The sequence below is a fragment of the Salmo trutta genome, chromosome 2 (genome assembly GCF_901001165.1).
Source record: "Salmo trutta chromosome 2, fSalTru1.1, whole genome shotgun sequence".
NCBI lineage: Eukaryota > Metazoa > Chordata > Actinopteri > Salmoniformes > Salmonidae > Salmo > Salmo trutta.
The window spans coordinates 41,748,553-41,763,871 of record NC_042958.1 but is presented as its reverse complement, the minus strand read 5'-3'; the positions used below and the strand labels follow the sequence as shown (position 1 = coordinate 41,763,871).

At 42.7% G+C, this 15,319-nt stretch overlaps 1 protein-coding gene across 1 annotated transcript in view; it reads left to right on the top strand.

Annotated features, from left to right (window-relative positions):
• Positions 1-15,319, top strand: part of vit (vitrin) — a gene marked incomplete in the record, with an annotated part of 88,944 nt that overhangs the window by 56,709 nt on the left and 16,916 nt on the right. Inside the window, 5 exon segments of the mRNA XM_029702161.1 lie at positions 3,376-3,450; positions 5,475-5,543; positions 6,394-6,456; positions 8,169-8,216; positions 8,638-8,685. Of these exon segments, the coding sequence (XP_029558021.1) occupies positions 3,376-3,450; positions 5,475-5,543; positions 6,394-6,456; positions 8,169-8,216; positions 8,638-8,685 (303 nt within the window).

Here is a 15,319-nt window from a genome sequence, read left to right as displayed (position 1 = left end):
CTTTGCTACCCGGGTTAAATAAAGGTGAAATAAAATAAATAAATAAAAGTTCCCTTGCGACAATTTAGCTTTTGCAACGAGACCATTAAATATATTTAAAACAATGGTAGAAGAGAGTGTTGTTCTGTTCAGTTAATCGCTAACTTTATCACAGGGACTTTGAAGCACTAACTTACATGCATGCTGATCTTGGAATAAATTGACGATAGCAAAGATTCCATCTTTGACGACGCCACATAAATGGAATAGGTACTAGCTAGCTTAATAGTTAATATTTGCGCGCTAGCTCTGCAAATTCAGCTAGGGTGTGTGTGAACCCAGGCGCGATTGACTGGAATAACCTCACGTCAGTTACGTGCATTGAGTGCCTTTCAGACAGTAGATACGAACCCTCTGTTACCTTGCCAACTAAGGAACTGGCAGTGGATCAAACCATTGTGAGGCAAAGGGCGGGGGGGTAGCAATCTTTTGAAACTTAAAAACGCGCTATTAAGTGTCTATAATCAGCACAATTGCTTTCATTGCGTATTATTCATGTTATTTAAATTACATAGTTATGTTTACAGTGATATATTGGGGGGGGAGAAATCATATTTTTCCCAGGATGGGGGGGTCGTGTCCCCCCCGTCCTCCCTGGGATTTCCGCCCCTGCTTCAACCTAGTGTTATATATCACAAAACAACCTTCAAGCTAGTGTTATATATCACAAATCAACCTAGTGTTATATATCACAAAACAATCTTCACCCTCGTGTTATATCACAAAACAACCTTCACCCTAGTGTTATATATCACAAAACAATCTTCAACCTTGTGTTATATATCACAAAACATCCTTCAACCTAGTGTTATATATCACAAATCAACCTAGTGTTATATATCACAAAACAACCTTCAACCTAGTGTTATATATCACAAAACAATCTTCAACCTAGTGTTATATATCACAAATCAACCTTCACCCTAGTGTTACATATCACGAAACAACCTCGTGTTATATATCACGAAACAACCTTCAACCTAGTGTTATATATCACAAAACAACCGTCAACCTGGTGTTATATATCACGAAACAACCTTCAACCTCGTGTTATATATCACGAAACAACCTTCAACCTAGTGTTATATATCACAAATCAACTTTCAACCTAGTGTTATATATCACAAAACAACCTTCAACCTAGTGTTATATATCACAAAACAATCTTCACCCTAGTGTTATATATCACAAAACAATCTTCAACCTTGTGTTATATATCACAAAACATCCTTCAACCTAGTGTTATATATCACAAATCAACCTAGTGTTATATATCACAAAACAACCTTCAACCTAGTGTTATATATCACAAAACAATCTTCAACCTAGTGTTATATATCACAAAACAATCTTCAACCTAGTGTTATATATCACAAATCAACCTTCACCCTAGTGTTACATATCACGAAACAACCTCGTGTTATATATCACGAAACAACCTTCAACCTAGTGTTATATATCACGAAACAACCTTCAACCTAGTGTTATATATCACAAAACAACCGTCAACCTGGTGTTATATATCACGAAACAACCTTCAACCTCGTGTTATATATCACGAAACAACCTTCAACCTAGTGTTATATATCACAAATCAACTTTCAACCTAGTGTTATATATCACAAAACAACCTTCAACCTAGTGTTATATATCACAAAACAATCTTCACCCTAGTGTTATATATCACAAATCAACCTAGTGTTATATATCACAAAACAACCTTCAACCTAGTGTTATATATCACAAAACAATCTTCAACCTAGTGTTATATATCACAAATCAACCTTCACCCTAGTGTTACATATCACGAAACAACCTCGTGTTATATATCACGAAACAACCTTCAACCTAGTGTTATATATCACAAAACAACCGTCAACCTGGTGTTATATATCACGAAACAACCTTCAACCTCGTGTTATATATCACGAAACAACCTTCAACCTAGTGTTATATATCACAAAACAATCTTCAACCTAGTGTTATATATCACAAAACAATCTTCACCCTAGTGTTATATATCACAAAACAATCTTCACCCTAGTGCTATATATCACAAAACAATTTTCAACCTAGTGTTATATATCACAAACCAATCTTCAACCTAGTGTTATATATCACAAAACAACCTTCAACCTAGTGTTACATATCACGAAACAACCTCGTGTTATATATCACGAAATTACCTTCAACCTAGTGTTATATATCACAAAACAACCTTCAACCTAGTGTTACATATCACAAAACAACCTTCAACCTAGTGTTATATATCACAAAACAACCTTCAACCTAGTGTTATATATCACAAAACAACCTTCAACCTAGTGTTATATATCACAAAACAACCTTCAACCTAGTGTTATATATCACAAAACAATTTTCACTCTAGTGTTATATATCATGAAACAACCTTCAACCTAGTGTTATATATCACAAAACAACCTTCACCCTAGTGTTATATATCACAAAACAACCTTTACCCTAGTGTTATATATCACAAAACAACCTTCAACCTAGTGTTATATATCACAAAACAATTTTCACCCTAGTGTTATATATCACAAAACAACCTTCAACCTAGAGTTATATATCGCAAAACAATCTTCACCCTAGTGTTATATATCACAAATCAACCTTCACCCTAGTGTTATATATCACGAAACAACCTTCAACCTAGTGTTATATATCACAAAACAACCTTCAACCTAGTGTTATATATCACAAAACAACCGCGTGTTATATATCACGAAACAACCTTCAACCTAGTGTTATATATCACAAAACAACCTTCACCCTACTGTTATATATCACAAAACAACCTTCAACCTAGAGTTATATATCACAAAACAATCTTCACCCTAGTGTTATATATCACAAATCAACCTTCACCCTAGTGTTATATATCACGAAACAACCTCGTGTTATATATCACAAAACAACCTTCAACCTAGTGTTATATATCACAAAACAACCTTCAACTTAGTGTTATATATCACAAAACAACCATCAATCTAGTGTTATATATCACAAAACAACCTTCAACCTCCAACTATTTTATATTACATTGGTACCATGTACACAATGGGCCAGTTCCCCAGACACAGATTTAGCCTACTCTACTCCTAGTTTAAAATCAACGAAGATTCTAATGTTTTTTAACTGGCCCTATATGAGTATTGAGCAGCATGTGTATACCTCACTAATAATGCTGCTTTTTATTGTTTTATAGAGAACACATGGTGCACTGGTCAGATTGAGTGATGACATCACAACATATCATCACACTGCTTGTCCATCATGAACGCAACGTTCTAATCTTGCCCCTCCCCCTCTCAGCTTTGGCTCGTAGGGATAGGCCGCCCCCTTCCTTCGCACGACCTGATTGGTACCCTGGAGCGAGACGGCCAACAGGTACTAAAGACGAGGAAAATCATTCCTTCTAAATAAGAATACTTTAACAGATCATAAATACATCATAACAAACAGTAAATACATTTAAACAATACAAAACCAATCTAGTTAACGTTCTGCTAAGATTGGTCATAATCTGTAAATCCTAAACTAAGTTGATTAAAGTATCTTAATAATACACCGTTGTAAAACGTTTCACAGTATCAGCCCATCTAGTTATTGTATTCTGCGTGTTGGCTTTTAACACAGTACCACACTACCAATCAAAAGTTTGGACACACCTACTCATTCAATAGTTGATCTTTATTTTTACTATTTTCCACATTGTAGAATAATAGTGAAGACATCAAAACTATGAAATAACACATATGGAATCATGTAGTAACCAAAAAAGTGTTAAGCAAATCAAAATATATTTTATATTTGAGATTCTTCAAAGTAGCCACGCTTTGCCTTGATGACAGCTTTGCACTCTCTTGGAATTCTCTCAACCAGCATCACGAGGAATGCTTTTCCAGCAGTCTTGGAGGAGTTCCCACATATGCTGAGCACTTGTTGACTGTTTTTCCTTCACTCTGCGGCCCAACTCATCCCAAACCATCTCAGTTGGGTTGAGGTCGGGTGAATGTGGAGACCAGGTCATCTGATGCAGCACTCCATCACTCTCCTTCTTGGTCAAATAGCTCTTACACAGCCTGGAGGTGTGTTGGGTCATTGTCCTGTTGAAAAACAAATGATAGTCCCACTAAGCCCAAACCAGATGGGATGGCATATCGCTGCAGAATGCTGTGGTAGCCATGCTGGCTAAGTGTGCTTTGAATTCTAAATAAATCACTGACAGTTTCACCAGCAAAGCACCCCTACACCATCACACCTCCTCCATGCTTCACGGTGGGAACGCCACACGCAGAGATCATCCATTTATCTACTCTGCATCTCACAAAGACACAGCGGTTGGAACCAAAAATTTTACATTTGGGTTCAGACCAAAGGACAGATATCCCCGTTCTAATGTCCATTGCTCATGTTTCTTGGCCCAAGCAAGTCTCTTCTTCTTATTGGTGTCCTTTAGTAGTGGTTTCTTTGCAGCAATTCAACCATGAAAGCCTGATTCACGCAGTCTCCTCTGAACAGTTGATGTTGAGATGGGTCTGTTACTTGACCTCTGTGAAGCATTTATTTGGGCTGCAATCTGAGGTGCCGTTAACTGTAATGAACTTATCCTCTGCAGCAGAGGTAACTCTGGGACTTCCTTTCCTGTGGCGGTCCTCATGAGAGCCAGTTTCATCATTGCGCCTGATGGTTTTAGCGACTGCACTTGAAGAAATCTTAAAAGTTCTTGAAATTTTCTGCATTGACTGACCTTCATGTCCTAAAGTAATGGACTGTCATTTCTCTTTGCGTATTTCAGCTGTTCTTGCCATAATATGGTATTTTACCAAATAGGGCTATCTTCTGTATTCCACCCCTACCTTGTCACAACACAACTGATTGGCTCAAATGCATTAAGAAGGAAAGAAATTCCACAAATTAACTTAACAAGGCACACCTGTTAATTTAAATGCATTCCAGGTGACTACCTCATGAAGCTGGTTGAGAGAATGCCAAGAGTGTGTAAAGCTGTCATCAAAGCAAAGGGTTGAAATTCTGAAGAATCTCAAATATAAAATATATTTTGATTTATTTAACACTTTTTTGGTTACTACATGATTCAATATACGTTATTTCATAGTTTTGATGTCTTTACTATTATTCTACAATGTAGAAAATAGTAAAAATAAAGAAAAACCTTTGAATGAGTAGGTGTGTCCAAACTTTTGACTGGTACTGTATACCAGATTAGTGGTCAAGACCCATTTCAATACATGTCACTTGTCTATAAGTGTCCTGTGTCCAATGTATTTCAAATATATTGGAATTCAGAACTGAAATGGAACTAAGCCCAACTTTTGTCAACCGTCTTAGCCAGCAGACCTCTACTAATATAATGTTTGCCTCCCTAACCCTCTCTGCTGTACATTCAGACGTAAGTCAAGCAGCTCCAGATTCAGGCTACACATGGAGCGAGGCGGAGACAGCTCCAGAGATGACAGGTAAGTCAGGTAACCACCTTACCAGTCACAGCGGCAGTACTGTAGTACAACAAAACAGGCGTCCTCTACTGCCCCCTCTCAGAGCAGCACAGTACTGCACCACAGAGGGCACCATACACACTCAGGTTGTACAACTGATGTACAACACATTTAACTCAATGGTTGTGATACAACAGAGAGTAGAAAATGTTTAAACAACCGCTGAGTGCCTTCTCCACAATTCTGGTGTGATTACCTTTGTGCAAAAAAAACTCTGTTGTGTCACAACCGTTATAAAAATACGTTGTACATCAGTTGTACAACTTGTGTGTAGGGACCAGACCTACATATCCACATCTGTTCATATCAGTGTGCGTAGCATGTAAAGATCAATCCATACTGGTATGTTGACTGATATACTCAGGTATCATGTAGAGCATGAGTTTACTATGGTTCCACTGTAAGTATATTCCATGCCAATATCTCTCCAGATGCCATGTGTCTACCACATGAGAACGCTGGTATATGAAGGACGTATGGCATGGTTTACATTAAGGGCATAGAGTTTAGACATATGGGAATAAGTCTGGGTCATATTCACTAGGCACCAAAGCACAGAAAAATGGACTGAAACAAGGAGGGACAACCTGCCGTTGTCCATTAAGAAACCCTTATATATGTTTTGCTACGATGTGCCCTAATGAACATGACCCAGGTAAAAGGTTCTTCTCTTTCCTGGTCGGTGATTGGTTTAGCCACAGGTCTGACCAATCATAAGCATGGAAATGTGTGCATCCTGAGCCAGTATGATGCCCACGGTGGTGATACTAACATTATAGTTAACGTAATGTAAAAACCCTTTCCTGTGTAGCCCGCGACCCCAGGCCTGATATCTCCGAGTATGAACGCTGGTATTATAACTTTGGAGAATACCGTAAGTTTCTTTTTCATTTTCTGTCTTTGAAATCCTGGTTGGAATTTGACATTTCTTATTCCTTTCTGATTCCGTTTATATTGCAACCGAGATTTCTGGAAAACCTGGGAATTTTGGGGAAATGACTGGAAATGTGCAACCCTATATACATGGAAAGATAAAGATTGAAATGTTTTCATACATACAATATGAGTCAGTCACATACTGTATGGTGTGGCTGATCAAAATCTTTATTTTTGGATCAAACCTTTTTTTAATCAATCACTTTATTTTGCTCATGAATTTTGTTTTTGTAAAACAAGAATTCTCCATCACCATATGGTATGGGTGTTTTGTAAAGTTTAGAGATTTGTTTTTATGCATCGCAGTCCTCCTACCAATACATACGCCTCAATGCACAAACCAAACCAAGCTCTTTATGGACCCATGACAAGACACAAGCTCAGCTGGCATCTACAGTTCAGGACATTGAGCTGCAGATTATAGTGCCTGGACCCATCTGTTCTATAGGGTTGGGGTTAGGGTTGGGGTTGGGGTTAAGGTTGGGGTTGGGGTTGGGGTTAAGGTTGGGGTTGGGGTTGGGGTTAGGGTTGGGGTTAAGGTTAGTTCTATCAGGGTTGGGGTTGGGGTTAGGGTTGGGGTTAAGGTTAGTTCTATCAGGGTTGGGGTTAGGGTTGGGGTTGGGGTTAAAGGTTAGTTCTATCAGGGTTGAGGTTGGGGTTGGGGTTAGTTCTATCAGGGTTGGGGTTGGGGTTAGTGCTATCAGGGTTGGGGTTGGGGTTAGGGTTAGTTCTATCAGGGTTGGGGTTGGGGTTAGGGTTGGGGTTGGGGTTAGGGTTAGTTCTATCAGGGTTGGGGTTGGGGTTAGGGTTAGGGTTGGGGTTGGGGTTAGGGTTTGGGATAGGGCTAGGGTTGGGGTTAGGGTTAGGGTTAGTTCTATCAGGGTTGGGGTTGGGTTTAGGGTTGGGGTTAGTTCTATCAGGGTTGGGGTTAGGGTTAGTTCTATCAGGGTTGGGGTTGGGGTTAGGGTTGGGGTTAGTTCTATCAAGGTTGGGGTTGGGGTTGGGGTTAGTTCTATCAGTGTTGGGGTTATGGGTTGGGGTTGGGGTTAGTTCTATCAGGGTTGGGGTTAGTTCTATCAGGGTTGGGGTTAGGGTTAGTTCTATCAGGGTTGGGGTTGGGGTTAGGGTTAGTTCTACCAAGGTTGGGGTTGGGGTTAGTTCTATCAGGGTTGGGGTTAGGGTTAGTTCTATCAGGGTTGGGGTTAGGGTTAGTTCTATCAGGGTTGGGGTTAGGGTTAGTTCTATCAGGGTTGGGGTTAGGGATGGGGTTGGTGAAAATGTTGGAGGCATCTACATCTTAAATGAAGAGTTGGTTTCTGAGACCAACTGGGCTGCGACCAACAGGACTGAGACCAACAGGGCTGAGACCAACAGGGCTGAGACCAACAGGGCTGAGACCAACAGGACTGAGACCAACAGGACTGAGACCAGCAGGGCTGAGACCAGCAGGGCTGAGACCAACAGGGCTGAGACCAACAGGACTGAGACCAACAGGACTGAGACCAACAGGACTGAGACCAACAGGGATAAGCCATTTCAAGCTCATCCAACAGAAAATACTACCACACACATCCAAACATCTGGCTGAATGAAAAATGGTCACGTCTTGGGGTCAATGACGACTCTATATTCTCTATCTGTATCTTCCAGCACCCCAGTCCGCAGACCCCGAGCCACAAGACACAACTCACACTAGAGGTGGGTACCTCTTAAAGTTTCAAGTTTCTTTTGCCATTTTTAGTTGCACTAATCATAATGTTGTCCACCAGCCAGCTAGAATTGAGCCTGGTGACGAGGCTACACTAAACTGTGTTAGGGTTAGCTAGTATTGAGCCTGGGGACAAGGCTACACTAAAGTGGGTTAGGGTTAGCTAGTATTGAGCCTGGGGATGAGACTAAGCCACACTGTAGACTGCTGCTTTGCCTTTCCATTGTGATAATATGTCATAACAGTCCCAGATATTGTCCTGATTGTTATGAAGTGTTATACACACAGTATATCCTGACAAGGGTGAGTGCTATGCTATGCTATGCTATGCTATGCTATGCTATTCTATGCTATGCTATGCTATGCCTTTGACCTTGCTAATGCTCAGCTTGTTTAACACCCTATACACAGTGGAACCAGTGGACTCCTGGAAACCAGAAGTGAACCCTTTTGATTCAGGTGAGATAATGTAGCACCACCTAGCTTAAAAAAACAGCATAGACCAGCATACATTTCAAGCTGGTCCGTGCTGGTCAGAAGCTGGTCAACTTTATCTGATCAGCATGGTATAACTGGTAATGTTGGCCGACCAGCATGGTCTAGCTGGTTCTGCTAGACTAGCCTTCGTTGTGTTTTCACTGGTAACCAGTAGGGATGTTACATTTAATACCGGAGTTCCGAGGCGGTGAAATCACTACGCAGGTAACTTCGAAGCAGTGTGCCAATGCGTGTATTACTTTATCAGAAGTACATCATCAATGATGCCTGAAGCTTAGTTTGATCACATGCTTTTTCAAACCGTGTTGCAAAATGCAATGATTTCTCCATGGTTCCGATGCCTTCTTCAATTCCAAGCTGCTTTCAAACACCAACTTAGAAATATGGTTTGGATTTTGTACAAAAAAAGTTTTACCTGACTAGTAGTTTACCTGACTAGTAGTTTACCTGACTAGTAGTTTTACCTGACTAGTAGTTTTGCCTGACTAGTAGTTTAGCCTGACTAGTAGTTTAACTGGCTAGTAGTTTACCTGGCTAGTAGTTTACCTGACTAGTAGTTTTATCTGACTAGTAGTTTAGCCTGGCTAGTAGTTTACCTGACTAGTAGTTTACCTGACTGGTAGTTTTACCTCACTAGTAGTTTACCTGTGTCACGATTGTCGTCGAAGGAGGCGAGAGAAGGACCAAGGCGCAGCGGAAGTGTGGCTACTCATATTTTAATGTTCAAAAACAGGAGTAGAGCATCCACTGGAAAAAAAAACAATAAACAAAACAATGAACGGTACTCACAATGTGACGGTGTGGCAGGCTAAACCAAACAAAGCAGTGCTCACAACAATTCCCCATAAACACACAGACAAACACACCCAACTAATATAGGACTTCCAATCAAAGGCAACACCACACAGCTGCCTTCAATTGGAAGTCCACCCCAATTACCTCTACATAGAAACACCCAACCTAGACAGAACAAAGAAAACCCAACTTCTTCTGCCAGGCCCTGACCAACACTTAACACCTACTCCACCTGCTGGTCAGGACGTGACAACCTGACTAGTAGTTTTACCTGACTAGTAGTTTACCTGACTAGTAGTTTTACCTGACTAGTAGTTTAGCAGGCAGAGTAGGGGATTATAGATCACGTAGTGATGTAAAGGTATGACCTCGAATCCTGTAGAAGGATTAACTATTTAGAAAATAGTTTTATGTAAAACCACACTTTCTACACTGTTGTTGAAATTATTTGTTTAATGTAGTATAGTATAAGCTTCTATTTTAAGCATCCTAAATAATCATTTACGTCATTTAGCAGATACTCTTATCCAGAGCGACTTACAAATTGGTGCATTCACCTTATGATATCGAGTGGAACAACCACTTTGCAATAGTACATCTATATCTTTTTTGGGGGGAGGGTGGGGGTGGGGGGGTTAGAAGGATTACTTAATCCTATCCCAGGTATTCCTTAAAGAGGTGGGGTTTCAGGTGTCTCCGGAAGGTGGTGATTGACTCCGCTGTCCTGGCGTCGTGAGGGAGCTTGTTCCACCATTGGGGTGCTAGAGCAGCGAACAGTTTTGACTGGGCTGAGCGGGAACTGTGCTTCCGCAGAGGTAGGGAGGCAAGCAGGCCAGAGGTGGATGAACGCAGTGCCCTTGTTTGGGTGTAGGGACTGATCAGAGCCTGAAGGTACGGAGGTGCCGTTCCCCTTACAGCTCCGTAGGCAAGCACCATGGTCTTGTAGCAGATGCGAGCTTCAACTGGAAGCCAGTGGAGTGTGCGGAGGAGCGGGGTGACGTGAGAGAACTTGGGAAGGTTGAACACCAGACGGGCTGCGGCGTTCTGGATGAGTTGAAGGGGTTTGATGGCACAGGCAGGGAGCCCCGCCAACAGTGAGTTGCAGTAATCCAGACGGGAGATGACAAGTGCCTGGATTAGGACCTGTGCCGCTTCCTGTGTGAGGCAGGGTCGTACTCTGCGAATGTTGTAGAGCATGAACCTACAGGATCGGGTCACCGCCTTGATGTTAGCGGAGAACGACAAGGTGTTGTCCAGGGTCAGGCTCTTAGCACTCTGGGAGGAGGACACAATGGAGTTGTCAACCATGATGGCGAGATCATGGAACAGGCAGTCCTTCCCCGGGAGGAAGAGCAGCTCCGTCTTGCCGAGGTTCAGCTTGAGGTGGTGATCCGTCATCCACACTGATATGTCTGCCAGACATGCAGAGATGCGATTCGCCACCTGGTTATCAGAAGGGGGAAAGGAGAAGATTAATTGTGTGTCGTCTGCATAGCAATGATAGGAGAGACCATGTGAAGATATGACAGAGCCAAGTGACTTGGTGTATAGCGAGAATAGGAGAGGGCCCAGAACTGAGCCCTGGGGGACACCAGTGGTGAGAGCACGTGGTGCGGAGACGGATTCTCGCCATGCCACCTGGTAGGAGCGACCTGTCAGGTAGGACGCAATCCAAGAGTGAGCCGCGCCGGAGATGCCCAACTCGGAGAGGGTGGAGAGGAGGATCTGATGGTTCACAGTATCAAAGGCAGCAGATAGGTCTAGAAGGATGAGAGCAGAGGAGAGAGACTTAGCTTTAGCAGTGCGGAGAGCCTCAGTGACACAGAGAAGAGCAGTCTCAGTTGAATGACCAGTCTTGAAACCTGACTGATTTGGATCAAGAAGGTCATTCTGAGAGAGATAGCAAGAGAGCTGGCCAAGGACGGCACGCTCAAGAGTTTTGGAGAGGAAAGAAAGAAGGGATACTGGTCTGTAGTTGTTGACATCGGAGGGATCGAGTGTAGGTTTTTTGAGAAGGGGTGCAACTCTCGCTCTCTTGAAGACGGAAGGGACGTAGCCAGCGGTCAAGGATGAGTTGATGAGCGAGGTGAGGTAAGGGAGAAGGTCTCCAGAAATGGTCTGGAGAAGAGAGGAGGGGATAGGGTCAAGCGGGCAGGTTGTTGGGCGGCCGGCCGTCACAAGTCGCAAGATTTCATCTGGAGAGAGAGGGGAGAAAGAGGTCAAAGCATAGGGTAGGGCAATGTGAGCAGGACCAGCGGTGTCGTTTGACTTAACAAACGAGGATCGGATAACGTCAACCTTCTTTTCAAAATGGTTGACAAAGTCGTCCGCAGAGAGGGAGGAGGGGGGGAGGATTCAGGAGGGAGGAGAAGTTGGCAAAGAGCTTCCTAGGGTTCGAGGCAGATGCTTGGAATTTAGAGTGGTAGAAAGTGGCTTTAGCAGCAGAAACAGAGGAAGAAAATGTGGAGAGGAGGGAGTGAAAAGATGCCAGGTCCGCAGGGAGGCTAGTTTTCCTCCATGTCCGCTCGGCTGCCCGGAGCCCTGTTCTGTGAGCTCGCAATGAGTCGTCAAGCCACGGAGCAGGAGGGGAGGACCGAGCCGGCCGGGAGGATAGGGGACATGGAGAGTCAAAGGATGCAGAAAGGGAGGAGAGGAGGGTTGAAAAGGCAGAATCAGGAGATTGGTTGGAGAAGGATTGAGCAGAGGGAAGAGATGATAGGATGGAAGAGGAGAGAGTAGCAGGAGAGAGAGAGCGAAGGTTGCGACGGCGCAATACCATCTGAGTAGGGGCAGAGTGAGTAGTGTTGGAGGAGAGCGAGAGGGAAAAGGATACAAGGTAGTGGTCGGAGACTTGGAGGGGAGTTGCAGTGAGATTGGTAGAAGAACAGCATCTAGTAAAGATGAGGTCAAGCGTATTGCCTGCCTTGTGAGTAGGGGGGGGACGGTGAGAGGGTGAGGCCAAAAGAGGAGAGGAGTGGAAAGAAGGAGGCAGAGAGAAATGAGTCAAAGGTAGACGTCGTGAGGTTAAAGTCACCCAGAATTGTGAGGGGTGAGCCATCCTCAGGAAAGGAACTTATCAAGGCATCAAGCTCATTGATGAACTCTCCAAGGGAACCTGGAGGGCGATAAATTATAAGGATGTTAAGCTTGAATGGGCTAGTGATTGTGACAGCATGGAATTCAAAGGAGGAGATAGACAGATGGGTCAGGGGAGAAAGAGAGAATGTCCACTTGGGAGAGATGAGGATTCCAGTCCCGCCACCCCGCTGACCAGATGCTCTCGGGGTATGCGAGAACACGTGGTCAGACGAGGAGAGAGCAGTAGGAGTAGCAGTGTTTTCTGTGGTAATCCATGTTTCCGTCAGCGCCAAGAAGTCGAGGGACTGGAGGGTAGCATAGGCTGAGATGAACTCTGCCTTGTTGGCCGCAGACCGGCAGTTCCAGAGGCTGCCGGAGACCTGGAACTCCACGCGGGTTGTGCGCACTGGGACCACCAGGTTAGAGTGGCAGCGGCCATGCGGTGTGAAGCGTTTGTGTGGCCTGTGCAGAGAGGAGAGAACAGGGATAGACAGACACATAGTTGACAGGCTACAGGAGAGGCTACGCTAATGCAAAGGAGATTGGAAAGAAAATTAACTAAATAACTGGGGAAGCTAGAGAGCAGGGCCTCCCTCACTAACCATTCGCTGAAACACTCAAATATAACTATTCCAACTTCCACTTAGAAATTATAATTGATGTAAACTACAGTGGTTCAATGTTTCCAGGAATAGGCTCAAACTTAGTTTATTCAGCTAGATAACTTGGTACAGTATTCTTCCGTGAAACCCACCCAGTGCACCGTGTCTTATGACGCCATAGCTAACTACTAATCTAATTCCATAGATTGTTTTTTTGTGTGTGTTTTTTTAAGTAAACTTGAAGGCAACAAGTGTCACCATGATGTAAGATGGCGAAGCTGGTATTCTGAATGATTATAGGCTACTAAAGCCAGCAACTTCCCGCTGCACCACAAAGTTTAGATGAAAACAGTGGAGAAAAAAAAGTCACATGCTGCTATTTATTACTGACCAGCAGATGTCACTGATGTGCAATATGAACAAATAATGAAGCTCCGAGTAATGAACCGTTTTTCGGTCTTCACAAAGCCTCAGTGTCACATCACTAGTGAGCAGCCATCCGTTGTGTTTTCGCTAGTGATGTTACGTTTGATACCAGAGCTCCAAGTCATACATCGATATCGCTAAGCTGTTTATTTCGAAGCAGTGTGCTTTTCTCAATTATTTTGTCCAGCAGGTGCCACTAGTGTAGAACGTGTTGATCAAAGCCTCAGTTAGTGAACCTATATTCGACACAATATGCTCAATGCTTCATGAAGCTTTTTTTCCCCATCACTAGTTTTCGCTGGTGACCAGCCTTCGTTGTGTTTTTGCTGGTGACCAGCCTTCATTGTGTTTTCGCTGGTGACCAGCCTTCGTTGTGTTTTCGCTGGTGACCAGCCTTCGTTGTGTTTCGGACACTGGTGACCAGCATAAGCTAGAGCAAAACCAGCATCAAGTCACATTATGCTGGTTTGTAAAGTGACATTTAACTCCAATTAGGATCCAGCCTGGGTAGATTCCCTCAATCTACATTCAGAATGACTGCCAGGGTTAAATGATGAATAAATGAGACTACCTAAACCATCTAAACTGAAACATCTCAGCACCATCTGCAATAAATCCAACTAACAGATTGGATTATTTTAACAAAATGTATGTTATTTATCTTTGTTTAGCTTTAATCAATCAATGTACATTGATGTAGTTCTGTCCTTGAGCTGTTCTTGTCTATTAACGTTCTGTATTATGTCATGTTTCATGTTTTGTGTGGACTCCAGGAAGAGTAGCTGCTGCTTTTGCAACAGCTAATGGGGATCCTAATAAAATACCAAATGCAAAAACACAGACATTGAAACAAACAATTTAAAAAATCTCACTGCAATAGAGCATGCTGGGAAATATGATAATGATGGGTGTGGTTTTGCAGACCAGCAAAATTCTGATTACTTTGGATTTGAACTCACAACCTCTCAGTTACCAGTGGCATGAATTTCCTGCTATGCCACTGGATCTTTGGGGTATAATACAGATTGTTAAAACATTAGAACCAATAGACATTCTGTCATTTGTTCCTGTCATTAGAAACCTCTTACAACGAACCCTTGTGGGTTCTTAATTTTGTCCATTTGTGTTCTACATAGAACCCTGTCATGAACCCTCTGGTTACAGAGTTCTGTCATTTGTCCAGATGGGAGAACCTTTTTTGGGAGCCACGTCGAACCCTTTGATTTGTCCCTGTAGGATAACCCCTTTGAGTTCCATTTAGAACCCTCTCATGAAGAAACCTCTGGTTCCAGATAGAACTAAAGCTATATCCGTACCCATTGGATGCAGTGATCACAATATAGTGGCTATATGCAGGAAAGCCAAAGTTCCAACAGCTGGGCCTAAAATAGTATATAAGAGATCATACAAAAGATTTTGCTGTGACTCTTATGTGGATGATGTTAAAAATATTTGTTGGTCTGATGTGATTAATGAGGAGCATCCAGACGCTGCACTTGATGGATTTATGAAATTGCTTCTTCCAATTACTGATAAACATGCACCTGTTAAGAAACTTACCGTTAGAACTGTTAAGGCTTCATAGATTGATGAGGAATTGAAAAACTGTATGGTTGAAAGAGATGGGGCAAAAAGAGTGGCTAATAAATATGGCAGCACGTCTGACTGGCTGACTTACTGCAAATTGAGAAATG